Source organism: Clarias gariepinus, chromosome 15 (assembly GCF_024256425.1).
Source record: "Clarias gariepinus isolate MV-2021 ecotype Netherlands chromosome 15, CGAR_prim_01v2, whole genome shotgun sequence".
NCBI classification, from domain to species: domain Eukaryota; kingdom Metazoa; phylum Chordata; class Actinopteri; order Siluriformes; family Clariidae; genus Clarias; species Clarias gariepinus.
In genome coordinates this window covers 5569411-5590066 of record NC_071114.1, presented here as the reverse complement: position 1 = coordinate 5590066, position 20656 = coordinate 5569411, and the positions used below count along the sequence as shown (strand labels likewise).

At 37.6% G+C, this 20656-nt stretch overlaps 2 protein-coding genes across 5 annotated transcripts in view; one reads left to right on the top strand and one right to left on the bottom strand.

The window, feature by feature from the left end:
* The window catches only part of camsap2a (calmodulin regulated spectrin-associated protein family, member 2a), a 33258-nt gene extending 21470 nt beyond the window's left edge, over positions 1 to 11788 (bottom strand). For all 4 annotated transcript variants that reach the window (XM_053513120.1, XM_053513121.1, XM_053513122.1 and 1 more), the window contains exons 1-2: positions 11246 to 11788; positions 7043 to 7302 (exon numbers count right to left, since the gene is read on the bottom strand). In XM_053513120.1, coding sequence (XP_053369095.1) covers positions 7043 to 7302; positions 11246 to 11384 — 399 coding nt within the window. In that variant the 5' untranslated portion in view covers positions 11385 to 11788. The remainder of the gene's footprint in view (positions 1 to 7042; positions 7303 to 11245) is intronic.
* A 1571-nt stretch (positions 11789 to 13359) lies between these two features.
* On the top strand, positions 13360 to 19821 carry ddx59 (DEAD (Asp-Glu-Ala-Asp) box polypeptide 59). The gene is made up of 7 exons (XM_053513125.1): positions 13360 to 14280; positions 16390 to 16572; positions 16772 to 16861; positions 16955 to 17206; positions 18803 to 18955; positions 19077 to 19205; positions 19493 to 19821. The coding sequence occupies exons 1-7, from the start codon at positions 13516 to 13518 to the stop codon at positions 19754 to 19756; spliced, it is 1836 nt and encodes a 611-aa protein (XP_053369100.1). The 5' UTR covers positions 13360 to 13515; the 3' UTR covers positions 19757 to 19821.
* The last annotated feature ends 835 nt before the right edge of the window (positions 19822 to 20656 follow it).

Below are 20656 nucleotides of genomic sequence, written 5' to 3'. Positions count from 1 at the left end.
TCAACAAAAGACTCCAAAACCTCTATTTCATATAAAACTGAAGAAATAAAAAACGGGAAATTCAAAAGTCAAGTGTACTGTACATACTTTGAGGAGTTTGGTAATGCACCCAAGGCACAAAGCCAAGCTACACTGTAAACAGATGTACTTGGTCTTTCATGTGCATGCAGCATCAATTGATTTTTTTTAGGGTCTCCTGCTGAATTGAAGATTTTCTCAAGTGTATTTAACTCCGATCTGATTTTGTAGAGATCATCAGCATTTTCTGGCTCCCTGTTTGGCGAAGCATTTAAAACCAAACCAAGAAGAGACCTTCTTCATAGGGACGAGTAAATTCTTGATCTTGGGTATGTGAGGAATGCTTGACCATTTTTATTCCTAGCAGGATCTGAATTTCCTTTGATGTCATGGCCAGGGTTTGGCATGCCTACAAGCTCGCGTCGTGCACTGTTAAACCTATCAGATCCGCATGCACTAGATGTATGATGAACCTTTGGATACACTTTCATATGATAGGGGTCATTTGCACAAAACAAAAATAAAATGTTTGTACAGTAGCTACCCTGCCGTTTATGTAATGATAAGACAAATGCACTGATTTACAACTAAAAAATAATAGAAAACTGCTGGAAACTAATTACAAATTTGCAACAATGGTATGATGGTGATGATGGAGGTGGGGATGCATGATGTCCAATTTAGTGGACAAATGTTGTGGGTCTTTCGGCTGCTCCCATCGAGGGGGCACAATAGCGGACCACCCGATCCGCACAACAATGTGACACATGGTCCAATAAATGGGAATTTTTCTGTCTGTCTGTTGGCCACGTTGGTGGAAATGCATCTTGGTTGGTTAGAAACATACGAAGTGATGCAACAGTAGTACCTGATACGCAGTTAGACAATTGCAACCTGTGCATTTGCAAGAAAATGTCTATTGAATAGCTAGCTGTCCACCATGCGTGAAGATTAAATGAAATATGAAATAAAATAAAAAATCTATGGTATCTAAAAACAACAAAGCCTTAGCAAAGTCCAGAAACCACAAAGAAAAAACAAACGAAGACAGACAAGCACAGATGTAAACGGTCTAATTATTACAGAAAAATCTTATTACCTTCAAGACAGCCACAATTTGACTTTAGGGGTGCCAATAATAACGATACTACTACTACAAGTGATAATATTACTAGCACTACTATTAGTACTACTACTACTAATAATAATAACGTAATAAAGAAGAAACATATTGGATCCGGATGAAGAATAGTCGCACCGTTTGTAGGTTCAATCCATCACATATTGTACGTATGTAATTCCTTTTTTATGATGGGTGCCAATAATTCTAGAACTGACTCCATAGCGGAGCAGCCCTAGCTGAGTTAGCAAAGCCCTTGTGAGTAATGCTGAGTGCTGACACTGCTATAAGAACAGAAAATTACGTCCCATTGTATTTTTTCTTTAAGTTGAGCGAGTGTGATAGGAAGGGGGCTGACACTGCACTCAGCATTTCAGATATTTGCCTCAGGCAGAGCAATAATTCCACACACACACACACACCAGTCGCCTGCCTCCTGTGCGTTGCCATGGCAACGTCTCAGCCACCTTGTTCGGTGTGTCGATATAAAATATGGGTTTCCTGAGCGCGCTGGCCCTTTAAGAAGCCGCGGCTCTGCCAGCGAGATGCCGGGCCCTGAGGGGAGAACCAGACAATTCTTTTTTTTATTACTATTATTTATTTATGTGACTGACCAGCCCTAATTTAATTCCTGCAATCCAAGGTTTAGGTACAACCACTACTAGAGCTCTTTTGTTCCTTCGGCTATGAGGACACGACTGAATGTCAATGTGTGATTAAAATAAATTTCCTTCATCAGGAGGACAAATTAAGAATATCTGATTGACGGGAACGTGCAGCCGTCCAGCGTACATTCGGAAAATCAAAAAAAGAAAGTACTTTTTCCCCCCTTTGTCTTTGTGTAGGAAAATGTAATTTACTCCATAATGCCTCTTTCCTTCTCGCGATATATCTTATAACAGAAACAGATTTGTCCATCTTTTGTCCACACATTTGTGACTCAAATAATAAATTAAACTTTAATCCTTCCTTCAGATTATTTGCTATAAAACAAGATTATCGTTGAAGGCCAAAAAACCTCCAAATGCTTGTTGCAGTTCATAATTTTGACCTCTAGGTGGCTCACAGAAAGCTAAGTGTGATCGCGTAACGTATAGAAATTAAATGGAAAATTTTCTAATCAAATTACAGCATTTTTTAAAAAAAATAATAAAATGGGTGACTTAAAATGGGCCATAGCTCCCGCGGACGAGGTAAATAGAGCTGTGCAATTTGTCTGAGGTAAGTTTTCTATTTAAGACCAAATTACTTATTATTATTGTTATTATTATTACAATAAACTTGTTCAACATTAAATCGTCTAAAATTGACAAATTCCTTTAAAATTTACCACAGCCTTTGTGGAAAATACAAACTGATTCTGTCTACCGCAAATACTCGCATTTTGCAGGAGTGTCGCTTTTCTTCTTTTTAAGCGTATGACTGTTTTGTGCAATACTGCCCCCTACTGGACTGGAGTGTAGCACAAAAGATTGACAAGGGAAAAAAATATCGCTTTGCACGAAATGTGACATTTAAACAATCAACAACACAACATTTCAAAGTTTGGTGGATACTTTAAGTAGTTTTAAACACTTATGATAGAAAGAGACAAATCTAACAGTAAACATCAGTGCTACCGAATCGAACTGAGAATTGTAACGCGTAAATACTGAGTGGAACCGAATCCAAAGTCTAGCTGTGATATTGATTTGGACAATCGTTTTAAAAGCTGGCATCTGATACTGTATTACAAAAAGCTAATCCAGTTTAGGATCTGTTACATAACGTTCGTGCATAATAGCCTAAATTAGCGCACAGGGCCGTTTCTCCAATAAGGACATCACTATATTTGATACGTCTTCCTTTGCGGCTTCGGCACAGATGCCAGGATGAATGTGTCTCTCGGAGAAAATAGGTCAGTCGGAATGCTGAAATGATTTCTGAATAATGCAGCGAGTTTTGTCTCGTGTGTGCTAAAATTAACACATGTTGGAAGACTTGGGAGAAATGGACTGACTGAGTGAAATCTGCTCTAAAGGAAATGTAATGTAACCATGTAACCTGCTAATGCTTACAGCATAGTAATGTAGCGTGAATAATCATCATAATAATAATAATAATAAGAAGAAGAATTCACCGCAGTGTAAATATGACTGCTCTGAGTACACTTGAGAGTACGGTCTCCATGGTGATGTCAGGGAGCGAGGGAAGGTGCTACTGATAGGAAAGATGCTATGTAGATATCGCATACTATAGCCAGTCTGATTCCTGTGCACTTTGTGTGGACCAGCTTGTCCTCTTTCCTCTCCATTGCTATCATCTATTATTAATAAGGATGCTGTTATAAACAGTCAGCGCATCTCATGGGTACTATGAATCAGTCTGACTGCGATACCCACCAGCGTCTGCACCTGCGTCTGAAAACCCATGGCACAAATATTGCAAGCTGTGCTTATTATCATTTTTCTATAAAAATCAATCGAAAGATATTTGCATCGCCTTTACATAGAGCAAACAGGCTCTGTTGGTGTGTCTGAAAATCTGCTATTAATTTCTACATGATTTATTTACCATTTTACTGTAATTCAAAGTCAGAGCTAACCTATAGGCAGGAATCATGGATTTAGAGTCATTGGTTTTGAAGGCAATAGATTGATTTTTCAATTCAACTCAATTTAATTCAATTTTATTTGCTTTTAACAATTGTCATTGTCGTAAACTTGCAAAACGTGCTGTGGTCAGTAAAAAACAAGTTGTGCAAAAACATATATATTTCATGCTAATTAGTACTAATTGGACTACATTTGACAGACATTCATCGATTTAGTTTATTTATAATCACCCTCTAAATTAGGAGATATGGGCATCTACCAAATGGTTGAGATGGCCTTTCAAGGTAAAACTAGACCTGCCTGGGGAATATATAACCTGTGATAGTTTCTTCGCACATCAGCCATAATGCTTGTCTTCTTTTACCCCTTTATAACAGGGACATGATAAATGAGTTTGGCAAAAATATACATTTTATGTTTATTAGTACTACAGAATAACGCTGATTTATTTTTCCATAATCAATCATTAGATTATGGACGTCTGCCAGATGGTTGAGTTGGCCTTTCAAGGGAAAAACAGACCTGCCTTGGGAGTAGAACCTGTAGTACTTTTATCACACATTAGACATAATGATTGTGCTCTTTCAACTCTTTATAACAGGGACACAATAAATGAGTTTTTTAATGTTACTGTTACAAATTTTATGACATTCAACAGAATTTTATTTGATTGTCTACAAAATATGTTGATTGTTTAGTTTTTTTTTTTTAAGAATCGCGCATAAGGTTAGGAGTTATGGACATCTACCGAATGGTTAAGTTGGCCTTTCAATCTTTTGCAACCACAAATTGAATACATTTTGACTATAAACCTTTCCAAGTGCTTAGATATGAGTATAAGATAAATAGATATTTCTCATGTATTGTCAATTTCAAAATTGTCGTAAAAACTAGTCGTGATAAAACATGTTCTTGAAATTGCTGTTATGTCTTGCTCATGGATGGCTAATAGTTAAGTGTAGTGTGTTTTTACCACAACAACTAATGTTAATGATTAACCATTGATCATCATTAAAAAATGCATTAACCAACAATGTTTTGCATAATATTTATCCGTAGCTTTTAAAGTCAGTAATTTGCACATCGCAAAAGGGGCGCATTTGTACTTTAAAAAATTTTTTCATGCTGATGGCCAGTGTGTAGTGGACTAAAACCACAGATACCACAAACATGTATGACATCATCTTTCACCAGAAAAAAAAAAAAACACTAATGAGATCATTTTTAATTAGGAAGAATAGGATATATAGTCTGGGAACGAATGAGTCAGAGCAGCGTATAAACGACGGATTTTCACCAGAATTTGACAAAAAATCACAAAAATGACAGAATCACTGGCTTCTCCTTCAAGTCACTAAATTATAACAGAGCCCAGATTAACAAGTTTGTTTTAAAGCATACTCATGATATCTGCACGAAACGGATATTGTGCCATAAGTTGTCATAATATAATATTTTATATTATATGAATAAATATAAACATAAAACTAACATTGATATCAGGCTACTTTAAGTCAATGAGTCAGTCTACTCTAAAGCAGTCTAGTGTAAAGCAGTCTAGTGTAAAGCAGTCTACTCTAAAGCCCCATGTTGTGCATACTCTTCACCAGCCTGACGATGTCATTTCCTATAATGAGGGCATGCTGAGTCCCTAAGGAACCCTAAACTAAAATTATCCCCTCCTGCTTCTTCAAAAGGCTAGAGGACACTCTGCATTGCAACGAGACGAAAATAAGACAATAGGAAGAGCAGCTACCTGTTTCAGCGACCAGACGATCTGGAATTTGCTTGAAACATTAATCTTGGAGTTTGTCTAACATACAAGTACATGTGGTAGAGAGTTTCCTGAGTGGCTGAACAGAAACGCAGAAACTGGGTGTGACGAATGTCATCTGCCTGTATAGATCGTACTGAGGAAGGAGGGAGGCTTGGAAAGTCGCAGCACTTCCTGTAACTTGGAAGACGCATGTGTTTTCCAGACCGTTAGCTGCTGTGCAAGAGGAAAGAACAGGATTCGTAACTACAAAAACATCTTTATACAGTACTATTATCTATAAGAGGCAATAATACCATCTAATATATGACGTTTAAAAAACCTGGGTACGTTTACAATACGCCATCAGTTATGTTATGACTAAAGAAAAAATAGTATGATGCAATTTATATTAATATAATACTAATAATATTCTCATTTTATTATCATCATATTATCATATATAAACATATAACCTATAGCAATACATTTATTATTTAAATATTCATACAAGTTTTTCTTTTTGTGATAATTTTCTTTCTGGGAAAATATATAAAATTGCAAATCAAATCGGCACCTGGGTATCATAATAATATTGTTTTAATAATATTGCCCTCTGATGATTCCCTTCAGTTGTAACTTGTGTTGTTGGTCTTTTAAATCTCATGTCTTATATAAAGCAATAATCATCTTCCTGCAAGTACTCTTCTCCACACTCCAGTCCAGTAGGTGGCGGTATTGCACCAATCGCCCATAAAGTCGAAAAGAAGAAGAAGCGACACTCTCACAAAAGGCGGGAATTTCAGAAGACGCAAGTAGTTTTTGTTTTCTGCACAAATTGTGGTATATTTTAAAGGAATCTGTCCTTTTAGCTAACTTTTCTAAGTTTAGTTAAATTACTTTCAAAACGCGAGTAAATTTTTAATAAAAAAAAAAAAAAGAAAAAAGATTGTATAAATTGCACAGCTCATTTTAAACACGTTTGTTTTCCTGATTTGGTATCATACAGTACAAAACTAACAAATGATGTGTGTTAGCTTTAGGAAATGTGTCAAACTGTAGTCCAAAACTTCAAAGTCAATAAACAGGTAGTTATAATTAGACTATGATATTATTATTAGGCCCTGTCTCTTGATTGGGTTAGCACTGTCGCCTTGCACCTCCAGGGTCCGGGTTCGATTCCCGTCTCTGTGTGCATGGAGTTTACATCTTCTGCCCATGCTTGGTGGGTTTTCTCCGGGTTCTCCGGTTTCCTCCCACAGTCCAAAGATATACAGGTTAGGCTAATTGGCGTTCACAAATTCCCTGTAGTGTGTGAGTGTGTGTATGTATGTCTGCCTCGTGCCCTAAGTCTCCTGGGATAGGCTCCAGGTTCCCCGCGACCCTGAATACAGGATAAAGCGGTAATGACGGTGAGTGAGTGAGTGTCTCTTGATTGGTAAAGGGCAGTCTCTTTACAAAACCTTATATGACCTCATGTTTTAGCATCTCCGTCTTAACGTTACTCACCAGAAAAGCACACAAACAGTATGTTGTGAAAAAGAATTCATGTCTCACCATCTGGATCGGTCTCATGGACAAGTCTCTCTCGGTGACCAGTCTCTCATGGACGGTCACGTATAAGCCTTTTTGAGCCAGGGCCTGGATGACAGCTTCGTGGCCCAGCAGTGGTTTGGCTGCATCGCTTTTGAGGATCAGACTCCCCGCGCGGCAGTACAGCTCGGCCGATAGCAGCAGGTCGACCACCGGCGGTTTCATGTGCTCCTGATCGTATTGATCTGTGTAAAACGGATCCTTCAGTTTGTCCGGGATGCTGTCTGGGGGGAGAGCAAAGGAAAAGATAAGCAGAGGAAAGATTTCAAAATGCTAAGTCAATACTGCTATAGGAATTAAAGGAATAACGTCAGTTATAAGCGGATATTCATGATGTCCATTACAGTATTTTACAACTGTGCATTTAAATGTATTCTTTTTGTTTATTGCATATTATATTATGTGTTTTTAATTAACTGCAGAGATGTGTATAGTTGCATCATATTTCAACTCCCAAAAATGAATAATTAAGTTCGATTCATTAATGTAATTAATGCAATTTCCTTATTTTATTCTGCTACCATTACACATAATATTGGCATCAATGTACAAAAGACTCTACTTTTTAAAATCCCCTATTGTGGAACTATAAAAGTCTTCTCTTTGTGCAAGCCATGGAAATTTCCACGATTCATTAGAACAAAAAAAATCAGGTAGGAGGCTTTTGAGAACAAAAGAAAGAGAACATCTACACAGGTTTTCCAGTCAGGTCGATTCACAAGAAGCTCAACACCTTCAGAATTCTTTCTCAATCTGGACGAGCGCTAATTAGAGTCACCTGAAATCATCATCGTACATCAAGCTTTAAAAGTATCAGTGGATCTGAAAGCTGCAATTTTGTCCTCTGGGAATAATGAGTGAAGAATGAGGTCATCAGCGCCTACAGTGTGACGGGATGCTATTTGTGGGTAGAGAATGAAAACAGTGATAATTCCCTGCATGAGCGAGGCAAAGCAAAACATGCAAAGACAGGTGATCTATAAAAAAAATAAAAAATAAATGTAATGAATAAAATCTAATATACTTTTTCCCGATTTAAAATCTAAGCCACAACTAAGTTACAAAATATGAGACACTTTAAAGACGAGCAGGACATGATGAGGATCAAAGCGGACAGGGAAAGAGTAAGTAAAGGAACAACACTATTTTTTTTTTAATTATAGCATCCTTGATCCTGTTTGAGCTTAAGGTTTAAACAAGATTGATAATTACAAAGGATATTAATAATTAATCATGAATTGATTCGCTGGGATTAAGAACTGAACTAATTATAAATGCATTAACCAATCATGTTTGTTTTGCATAATATTTCCCCATAGCTCGGAATCTATTAACTTGCACACCACAACAGTTCAGACGCTGTTCAATATTGAAAATTCTCATTTTTTTTTAAATCAAAGGAAGACAAGAGCAGTATTTTCCGTATTCGACAGTCTTATTTTTTTAATTATGTTTGTGTTATTATGTGTGCTTCATCCGTTTGTCTCACACAAGTAACTTGTTGCGATTGTGCTGCTACAAATGTTTATATAAAACTTAAACTGAGACAAGTATCATATAGCATGTCTCATACGGTGGAGGTAATGCATAATTGATTGATTGTTGATCGCTGTACTTATTTATTTAATATTTATAAAAACATGGATACTAGCCTACATATACATTACTGCACAGTAAAATTATTTATTCTTTACATACCCCAGCTTCTTGTTAGTAGGCAGGGGTCAGAGCATAGAGTCATCAATTATACAGTGACTGGATTAAGGGCCTTGCTTAAGGGCCCAACAGCGGCAACCTGGTGAAGCTGGGACTCAAACCGCCGACCTTCTGATCAGTAACACACTGAGGCACCACCACCCCAGAAAATGGATTCATGTGACTCAACCACAAATAAATGAGTAGTAAAACCCGTAGACACATATTATAGCTTATGTACCTGGTGCTAAATACACAAAAAACCCCAAAAAAGCTGTTTCAGTATGTTTGACTGGGTTGCAGAACCTGAACCAATAGTCAAAACCTTTCTTAATAGCAAACTTCAGTGGACTTCGGTCTGAAATCTTTATTTAATTTATTTATAATCAGAGTTATCTTGTGTATCTGCTCCTCCTTTGTGGATCCTCGTGAAGAGAATGATTTTGTTGCTGCTATTACGGTTGGTTTAGTGTGACGTTGAGTTAGTGTGAAATCAGGCAGATGGATACACACTGGTGGCACACTCAGAGCTCGTTCTGTTAAATTACGTAAGCAAAAAATCCAACAAAACGCCCACAGTACACCCAGTCTATCCCGAAGGATTAGAGAAGATGAAGGTTACCAGACGTGTACCATATACAGTATAACAGAATGTTCATAAGGACAGAATATTAGGGTTCAAGGACAAAAATGTGTACTCATTAAATTTACTCGCACTGAAGATGAATCTGTATATGAAACCAGTGTAGAAAACAGCAAAAAAACAGGCTGTCTTCGTTAAAACCATAGTTTTGACAAAGGAAAATATGATGATGATGATGATTATTATTATTATTATTATTATAATAATTAGAAGTGTCAACTTAAGGATACTGGAACACGGTTCAGAATTTTCACACATGAATTTGTAACCAAATTGTGCCCCGCAAACAAATCTAAAGGCCGTCAATAGAATCTTGCTATTATATATACAGTATATATACTGTATATTACTGTACGAATAATAATAAGATGAAGAATAACAAGAATATACACTTTTTTATATTATTATTTATGTTTGTAATAATTCTTGCCTTATTTAAAGATTTTTTTTTCAAAATAGAAAAAATGGGGTTAATTCATTCATTCATATTCATACAGTACGTGGTCGCAGGGGGCCTGGAGCCTATTCCAGGAGTCAGGGACTAGACAGGGTGCAAATCCATTGCAGGGCACACACACACACTACGACAATTTGGGAATCCCAACCAACCTAATCTGCATGTCTTTGGGCTGTTGGATGAAACAAGAGTACCTGGAGGAAACCCACCAAATACGCACACAGACCCAAGGCGGGAATCGAACCCTGACTCTAGAGGTGCGAGGCCATAGTGCTAACCACTACACTGCTGTGCTAAACAAAAAGGTGTTGATATATATTACAGTTAATATGTGTGTATACAGGTCAATCAGGTTAATATATCCATTCTTTCATCCAACCATCTAGAAATCCAGGTCCAACTGGGGACCGTGAAGACCAATAGTGATTACAGGCCATTTGGAATCGCCAATTAGCACGGCTAATCTCCATGCCTTTAGACTGTGGGAGGAAAACTGGACTACCTGCAGAAAACCCACTAAAGACAAGTAAGCTTAGTCAGCTAATTAGTTGAGCAATGCAAACTCCATGCACACAGACCCGCGGTGGGAATCGAACCTGCGACCCTGGAGTTGTGGGGCCACAGTGATAAAACAAATGCCCTGTGCTATACAAAATGTAGTTAATATATTACAATTAATATGTGTGTATGTATATTACAATTAATATGCGTGATCCAGGTTAATCCATCCATCCATCCATCCATCTAGGAACCTCGGTATGGGAACAGTGGATACCAATAGCGATCACCATTGTATTTCTTTCTAATTTTACGAACATGGTGGGACCTCTGGTCAACATTTACACATGCGCCTCATCTGCATGTCTGTGAAACCCACCAAGCTTGGGGAGATTCACAAGATGGAAATCGAACCCACCGTGCTAAACAAAAAGGAGTTAATGCACTTTGCATCCATTCATCCACAGTAGGAACCCCTGTGGAGGCCAATAGCGATTACCGTTGCATTTATTACCATTTTACGACTGTGGTAGAATCACTGGTTAACATTCACACACGACGGGCAATTTGGGAACGCCAATTAGCACGCCTATCTGCATGTCTTTGGACTGTGGGAGAAAACCAGAGTACCTGGAGGAAAAAGCCACCAAGATAGAGAAGAACATGCACACACACACACACACACACATACATATATATATATATATAATCCATAGAATATTATATAATGATATATATACAGAGACAGAGGGTGTATAAAGGCTAATCAGGTTAGACACTAATGTATTAAGGCAATGATTGATCAGGCAGGATCAAAGGAAGATCAAACAGAAAGGAGAGGTGTGAGTAACGGAAAGGAAAGGACGCCACCTACCTGTGCCAAAGGCTTTGGCCACCAGCCATGTGAGGCTGGCTCGGATTTTAGCTTTGTTAAAATCATAATGATCAAAAGATTTGATTGTAGGGACAATGAAGGTCTGTTTCCAGGGGCAGGATTGGCTCAGGTCCCCCATGTCCAAACACACCAGGAGGGTCACAGATGACGGCAGAGCAGGAGGATGATGATGATGATGATGATGATTATGACGATGATGACATCCTCCGGAGGAATTCAGTAGAGTCTGGATGTCTCTGATCACAGGAGCTCTGGGTTGGAGAGCCCGAACCTTCCCATCCTGATCCTGATCCCTTTCTCTCTCTCTCTCTCTCTCTCTCCCTCTCTCTGTCTCTCTGTTATAGCGGATCTCTCTTAAAGCAACACCGAAATACAAAAACAGCTTCACGAACAGCAGATCCGAGACGCCGAAACGTTTTAGTCGTCGAAATACCCTCCAAAGAGACGCGCTGGAGTGGAAATCTTTACATCTTTACAGTCATGTCCCCGTTTTTCCTCCGCTTGCTATTCATCCACGCTTTAGTGCTGGCTGGCTCGCCGACTGCGCATGCGCGCTCCGCCCAACATACCCACACAGGGCAGAGAGCTTTAGTACTGCAGAAACTGGGAGCACTGGCCCTACTGTATTCTCTCTTCTCATCTCTTTCTTTCTTTCTTATTATTTTTTTACTATTATATTTATTTTTTGGACTACTTTGTCTTTTGTTATTTTTTATTTGCATATGTTTTATATTTTAAGTTTGCTTATACTGTAGATCTTAGTATTCAGTATGATATGAAGTGAAATGCTTATATGACTGCTGTTGACCAAAATATTACAAAAAAATAAGAGAACTTAAAAAAATATTTTACATTTATATCATACACAGCAATAGGAATACTAAAAATCTAAATAAAATAGTAGAATAAGAGAAATATAAAGAAGTTAAAGAATATATATATATATATATATATATATATATATATATATATATATATATATATATATATATATATATATGTATATAGTAAAATGTATAATACAATAAAATCTTTTTACACATGAATTTGGTATGTTTAAGTTTTGTTCTTTTAATATTGTAATTGTATTTTTTTACACAATATATATATATATATATATATATATATATATATATATATACAGTATTTGTTTTGTTTTTTTATTTGTTACAAAATGTATGTATACAGAGTCAGGCAAACTAGTATAAATAGTTTAATAATAAATGTATTGCACATTTATGTTACATATTGATATAATAATACTATAACAATATTTTGATAATATTATATTTATATAATACACATGATACTATTTTCCTTTTCCCAAAATGTATATACATTTTTTTTGACCCTGTATTTTGATCAGGCCCAACCACCTGTGTCATCGCCCCCTGGGCGCACCAGAAAGACAAATGGCACATGCATTCAAAGGGGAACTATCGATACCATTATGACACATTTTTAGAATAGAGGGAATTTTCTGTTAAGACCTCTAATGATGGTGATGTCACTCAATGTGATGTCACTCGAAATGATGTCACCCAGGAAGTTATTAGCTTCTTTTAAACATAAGTTTAAGGTATCACCATTGCTTAACCGTTTGATATCAAAAATCCCATTGCAATTTTACATCCATAATGTGTTATTTAAAGAAAAACATGGCAGTACAGTATGAATTCAGTCTGAGCATAAAACACATTTTAACCCTAATTGTGCAGTCAATTAGACAGTAATTGAAAATTTTGAGCGCAGCAGAAAGACATTGGGCACAGTCAGCACATGCATTTAAAGAATTAAATAGAGATCATTTTGTACACTGGAATAGTTCTTTTAATTATTAGTCATTTTAAGTTTAGTGGCTGCTAAAAACAAATTAGTATTTCATTAATGTTTGTTTTTACATTACTTACAAGATGTCAGATATTATTATCATCATTATTATTATTATTATTATTTATTTTTTATTATAAGATGTTGCTATTTCAGCAATAAGATGAGAATATTGCAAGTCTTTTCAAAACACGGACTTCAATACCCAGGATTCCAAGCGCGGAAATGTCGTCATATTTGCGCGACCGCGTCAGCGTAAACGGGCAAAAATGAGTCATTTTTTTATGTTTTCTCGTTGAAACAAGTGCATTTTTGTGTCTTTTTCTCTAGCAATTAACTGTAGTTATATTTGTAATGTATTATATTTATAAATAGTTTATTCTTGCGTGAGGTTGTTTTGTTATGAGCCTGATAGAACGATGTTTATGCCTCGATCTGTAAAGGTTAAGAGAGGAGTGTGTGAGAGTGATGAGAAAACCACTGGAGTGAAAAAAAGCAAAGGAAACTTGGATGGTGTTTCTGACCCTTACAGTGTGGAAGCAGAAGAGCACGAAGATGACACAACGGTAGTGCAAATCAGTGAAGCAGAGGTGTCTGGAGAGACACTGGACCAAGAGGAACCTGTGAAATCCTTCAAGAAAAGCCAGAGATGGCCCAACCCTGGAGAACCTGTGTGTGTGATGTGTGGTCGTTATGGCGAGTACATCTGCGACAGCACTGACAATGATGTGTGCAGTCTGGAGTGCAAGGCCAGTCACTTGGCCAGCATGTGCCTGGGACTTAAAGATAAAGTCTTCTCCAAAATCAGCCAAGAGTCATCAGAGATCCCTCCATCATCATCATCATCATCATCACTTCCAGACAGTGCTGAACTCGGTTACTCCTACAGAGAGGATGCCTTCATATCAGATCTGACCGAAGAGCAGGTTGACAGGGTGAAGAAAGAGCTGGCGATTGTTACAGAAGGTCAGGATGCCACCAGGCCCATCATTGAATTCGAGCACTGCCACTTTCCAGAAGCGCTCATGATGAACCTGAAGAAGGCTGGCTACGAGGCCCCGACTCCTGTCCAAATGCAGATGGTTCCTGTAGGTTTGGCTGGGAGAGATGTGATCACCACGGCTGACACAGGGTCGGGAAAGACCGTCGCCTTTCTGCTTCCGCTGGTGGCTCGTTGCTTAGAGGTAATACGTGTATGGGACTTTTGGAGATTGGCAGTGAAGTGTTAGTTATTTAAAGGAAAGGTACAGGAGAGGATCAGGGACACATTTTTTTTATTTTCTTTTTTAAATAGTTCTTTTTAAGAATTCCGACTTTAATCTCAGAATACATTTATTACTAGAATTCTGAGATTCGTTTTACAATTCTGACTTTACTCTCAGAATTCTTACTTTAATATTACACTTCTGACTTTAATCTAATGTTAATCTCAAAATTCTGACTGATTTTTTCAGAGAATACTGACTTTAATCATAGAATTCTGACTGACTAATCCCAGAATTGTAACAATAATATTAGAATTCTGAGTGACTTTTTTTTAGAATTCTGACTTCAATTCCAGAATACTGACTTTTACCTTACTATTCTGACTTTAAACTAATAATTCTGATTTCCCTCAGAATGTTGACTTTAATCCTAAAATTCTGACTTTTATCTCAGAACACCGTCTTTACCCCAGAAACCTGAAATTTTTCCTTAGAATACGGATTGTTTCCCCTCAGAATTCTGACTTTAGTGTTAGAATTCTGTATAACAAAATGACTTTTGTTTATGGAAGCACATTGGCATCATAATTAGAATTGTATCACCCTTTGAAAAACACATTTTGTGACTTTTAAAAGGATTATATTTGAATTTGTGTGCATTGAAGTTCAGGTGAAATTCTCAATAGTCCATTTCAGTAGTATTAACATTTCAAAATTAAATATAGTTGTGAGCAACCATAAGCGGGCCCAAGCACCCTGTGCCATCGCCTCCCTGGTGTGCTACACCAAACAACCGGTGTGTTATTTGGGCGTGTGTGCGAGATGTGTGTGTGTGTGTGTGTGTGAGAGTGAGAGAGTTAACATTTGTGATGTGTGTAGAATAGGCCGCAGATGCTGAAAAAAAAGGATCACACTATGTCACTGAACGTGATGTCACTGAACGTGATGTCACTGAACGTGATGTCACTGAACGTGATGTCACTGAATATAATGCCACACAGAACGTTATTAATCAATTTTCAGCATAAAATTTAACCTGTTTTAGATACTATATCAGAAAATCCCTCTACTGTACAATTTTGCATCCTTTATGTCTTTAGATCACAGAGGCCCTGTTTGGTGGAGATCGTATAAATTCTCTAGGAGGAGTATATCACAATCATTAAAATGAGCATGATAAGGCTCTCAAAAAGTCCAAAAGTGTGGAAAAAAAAATCTTTAGGAAAACAAGAGGATCCTGCGCACCCTATAGTGCTAGGGCCCTAATGATTTAACAGTTATTAGATTTCAGAATTATTTTTTTTAAGCTGATATAATTCTAATTATTATGATGCCAATTCGCTTCCATGTTTCTCCTCAAACTACTGATTTGAAACTTTTATGGTGGTCCTAAACCTTTTCCATAGAACAGGAGGCGGTAAAAAAGTTATGCAACAGGTTTTAGTCTTAAACATATTGTCAGTTGTCAAGATTCTCAATTGTCTGAAAGTCGTGGCAACTAGACACCTTTTTTATTGCTTTAAAACGTTTTACTACTCATTCAAGTAGCTTCTTCACTCTGAGAAAGGTTGGTTAGGGATCCCAAATATGTCTTGCACCTTTGTTGTGGAAAGGGCTTGACACCTTGGTAAAGATGCCGAAGACTGAAAGGAGCCAAAGTGGAAAGAAAGCTCTTATCTCACTAGTGCTGGAGGTCTCGGATATGATCTGTCTCCAATTTCATCCAACCTTAGGAAGCTTAACGCCACTTTACACTTCCTTTAGGGAACAAATGACCTCCCTCTCTCACCGTCTCTATTGTCCACATAACAAGCTTATTCAGGTGAGGGGGGAAGATTTGGTGTAATTAACCAAGACAGAAAAGGCTACTTGGATAAGTAGTGAATATTAATCACTTTTGATTAATTGATCTTGATTTTATTTGGATTTCAGTAAAGTGTTAATGAATGACACAAAATCAACATGAACGTCTCAGGACTCATGTTAAATGAATCGTCAGTGTGTGTTGCATCTCATTAATGATCACCATCATTACACTGAATTCATGTGCATTAAACGTCTAAATGAATGCCTGTCTTTGATTTCCAGAACAAAGCAGGTACTTCACCTGACCCCCTGAGTGTGATTCTGACTCCAACCCGGGAGCTGGCGATCCAAATCGAGAGACAGGTCAAGGAGTTGATTATGGGGCTTCCTAACATGAGGACGGCGCTGCTGGTCGGAGGGATGCCCCTACCTCCTCAGCTACACCGGCTCAAACAGAAAATCAAGGTAGTGCTATACTATGCATACTAAGCCATACCTTTGGTTCTAAACATGTGGAAATGGCTTGAAAAGAGGTCAGCATCTCATCTCATCTCATCTCATTACCCTACTGTGCTTGAATCAGATCAGCATCCATATAAGCACTTATTTATTTCGGAATCAATAATCAGAATGTGATTAAATCGCATGTTTCCCGTGTGTGCAGATTGTGATCGCCACTCCAGGCCGTCTCATCGAGATACTGAAGCAGAAGGCTGTCCAGCTCACCAGCGTAAAAGTCGTAGTTGTTGACGAGGTGATGATTCCCCTATTCTGTTACTTCTTTCCTTCCTGCTCTTTTCCATCTGAAAAAACAAAAAAGAAAAGTATCTTTCGTTCCGCTTGTCAGGTCGACACCATGCTGAAAATGGGATTCCAGCAACAAGTGCTGGAGATTCTGGAGCAGGTTCCTGATGACCGTCAGACTTTACTGACGTCTGCTACGATACCTAAAGGGACAGAGCTGCTAACGTCTCGTCTGACCAGCGATCCGGTACGAGTTACGGTCGGCCAGAAGAATCAGCCGTGCGCTAACGTTCGACAGATCGTCGTCTGGGTGGAGGAGCCATCAAAGAAGAAGAAGCTTTTCGAGATTCTGAATGTAAGAAACTATTTCTTGAGAGCTCGTGTATGTTTTCTGTTTTTTTTTCCGCCAGGTTAGATTTTCGATTTAACACTTTTCAGGACGCTGGTCTTTGACTTCCACTGAGCGTAGCCACTGTTGGATTTTTGGACGACACGCTGCAAGGTTTGCAAGGAATGTTCTGGGTTTGATAAGCGTTTCGCACTGGCAGGGAGGACGTGTTGATGGTTTTGATCATACTCTTGGCGTGCAGCTTGCTCTTTAGTTTTTCAGTTCTTGTCCTACTGCCAGACTGAACTGCTTCTTTCATTGTTTGGTTTGGTTTTCATTTGATTGGAGGGTCTCCAGGTATTTTGTCTCCTCCACTTCTACTGTCGTTGCTGTAAATCTTGATCAGTGAGTCAGTGTTTCTTTTAAAAGAGATGCATAATACTTGATACAGTATATTTTAATAGGTCAGGTCTATGTAGAACAGCATCGTGTTTTAGTCTGCTTCTGGAGTCCACTTCCTCTACTGCCCCTTTGAGACCCAGATGAAGGAACATGGTGTCTTTATTAACTTCCCGTTCCAGCAGTACATGCATGCAGTATCATGTGTTATTGATATCTTGTGCTTAAATCTCTGGTCTTTAAACCCTCTGCCATTTAATCAGTTTATTATTTAATTAATGGTTTTCAATTCGCACTTTTTTTAAAAATAATGAATGTTTTAAATTGTGAAAATCCTCACAAACAAACCATAGGTTTTGCAGGAAAAAAAAACCTTGTGCATCTTTAAGTATTTACGTGTTTTGTTTGATTTTTTTCTTGAGATTATACTTTAAGTAGTTTTTGATCATTTATTAATAACCTCTATTAAAATTGAGTGCTGTAAAAAGTATTTTTTCGCATATTTGTCACACTTAAATTATTGTGATCATCAAACTAATTTTAGTATGACACAAAGTTTAACATGTGTAAATACAAAATGAGGAATTTCATTTGTTTATGAATGAGAAAAAAGGCATTTAAACCTGCCTGGCCTTATATGAAAAAGTATTTGCAGTAAAAAAAAAAATTTAAAATTCATTTGTAATTTGAACATCCTGATTATCCCCAAGACTTGTGTTCAAACATTTTGTGGACTTATGAGACAAAGTTTTTGGAAGGTGTGTGTTCTGTTAGATCTGGCCTAAAACCAACACAGCATTTTATAAAAAAGAACATCATACCAAACAGTCAAACATGGTGGTGGTAGCGTGATGATCTGGGGCTGCTTTGCAGCTTCAGGACCTCAGTAATTGTTATACAGTTAAACAACATCAGTTCTTTTAAATGTAATCGAACCTTTGATCTGCAGCTCTACTTACTGGATTTTCTTCCAAATTGTTGTCCATATCTAGAGTTTAAACATTACATTTATGCCTACTAAAACTTTTAAGATTTGTTTTGAAAGTAAATGTCCGAGATGGAGTTTTAAACTAATAAAATATAGACTAATATCATGGTGTATAAATGAGAGAGAGAAAGCTTTCACCATAGTGTGTTGTGGCAGAGTTTCCAAAAAACAAGTGTGTCTGCCAAGCATTATAAAATGATATTGGTTTTAGTACCGTATTCTCTTCACCCCTACAGGACAGTAAGCTCTACCAGCCCCCTGTGGTGGTGTTTGTAGACTGTAAACTTGGAGCCGATCTTTTATGCGAGGCTATACACACAGTCATGGGTTTAAACGCAGTCGCTATTCACTCGGACAAGACACAACGGGAGCGCAACAGGATCCTCAAGGTAATCGTTTTTAAATGATGTCATACCTATAAACGTTTTACACATAAGGCCAGGCAAATAATATTGTCTAATGCATTATAATGCATTATATTAATACAGCTTTGTGTATTGTTTTCTTTAGGGCTTGCTCGAGGGCCAGTTTGAAGTGGTGGTTAGTACTGGTGTACTGGGGAGAGGACTGGACCTGGTCAACGTCAAACTGGTGGTGAATTTCGACATGCCAACTAACATGGATGAGTATGTTCATCAGGTTTGTATGAATTAAGTGCCTTTGTTGTTTAACAGGGATTGTCGAATGGTATTTAACCTTAATTAAGTCATATAGAAAAAAATCTACAGTATATTCCAACCAAACGCTGGTGTCTGCATTCCTGTTTTTAAATTTTGACCACCAGGTGTGACTAATGTGCACTTTATAATGGCTTTAAAAGGCTTTGTTCCTCCATCACTATAATTTCTTTAGCAGATGTGCCTGTAAACCCTGATGTAATGATTTGTCCTTTTTTTTAAAAAAAAAATACATACCCGGACTTACAGATTGGTAGAGCAGGAAGACTCGGGCACAGAGGGACGGCTATCACCTTCATGAATAACAACAACAAGCGCTCTTTTCTGGACATAGTAGAGAGAGTAAAGCCGACTGGCTCCCAGCTCCCGCCGCAGCTCCTCAACTCTCCGCATCTCATCGAACAGCAAAGGAGAGCCAAAAAAGGTCACAGACAAGGATCAGATGATGTTGTGACCAAGAACAATATTATTGACATTATTAAGAGGCACGACCGGAGACAGTTTAAGAAGTGACATTGATTTTTGCTACACGTTATAGTGTTAAATGAATTTTGAATAAACACCACATTTTGCATTGAGCTGTGTCATTAAATGTCTTGAACATACACAAGACCACTATGGTATACAACTATATTTAACATAAGAAATATTGTCATGAATACAGTGAGGGTAAACAGCCATTCGAGAGCAACAGCTCTCATAAATTAAGAGTAATCCCACTTATAATAATAATAATAACAATATTGAATTATTTGTCACATGTTCCTTACAGCACAGTAAAGTGGGTATTTTTTTTTTTTTTTTTTTTTTGCATATCCCAGTTAGGGAGCTGGGGTCAGAGTGCAGGGTCAGCCAGCAGATAGGATTAAGGCTTAACAGTGGAAGTTTGGTAATGCTCTGGCTTGAACCCCTGACCTTCGGATCAGTAACCCACAGCCTTAAACGTTATTGTAACGTTTGAGCCACCACTGCCGTAAAAAACACACCGTTTCCAACTGTACGCCAACATCACACAATTAATGTAGTGTCAGGTATACAGTACTTCTCCAGAAAAACAGTCCCTTAACAGCATTTAAGATACGGCACAATCCAATTGAATCTAGTTAAAGTGAACTACTTAAATGTGTCTTTGTATGTGTAATTTAATGTTGTGTTAATGTAAAGGGAAAAAATCAGCACACGTGCATGAAATAAATAGATACGCATTATTTTCTAATAAAATTGGTTGAAGTAAGATTTAGCTATTAATATACATTAATATCTGTCTATCTAAAGCTGTAACTGCTCAAAGGTGCATAGGTGCATAGGTGAACAACAGCGGCCCCTGCTGATTAACAGGAGTCACTACACTTCAGCTGTGACGTCACGGCTCAGGACGGTCCAATCAGATTCCTCCTCTGAGGTTTGAATTAA

Excerpts from the sequence above, each read along its gene's own strand:
- ddx59 (XM_053513125.1), top strand. The coding sequence starts at position 13,516 with ATGTTTATGCCTCGATCTGTAAAGGTTAAGAGAGGAGTGTGTGAGAGT. Across the intron at positions 16,573-16,771 it reads GGCTCAAACAGAAAATCAAG|ATTGTGATCGCCACTCCAGG; the intron begins GTAGTGCTATAC and ends CCGTGTGTGCAG. Across the intron at positions 16,862-16,954 it reads AAGTCGTAGTTGTTGACGAG|GTCGACACCATGCTGAAAAT; the intron begins GTGATGATTCCC and ends TCCGCTTGTCAG.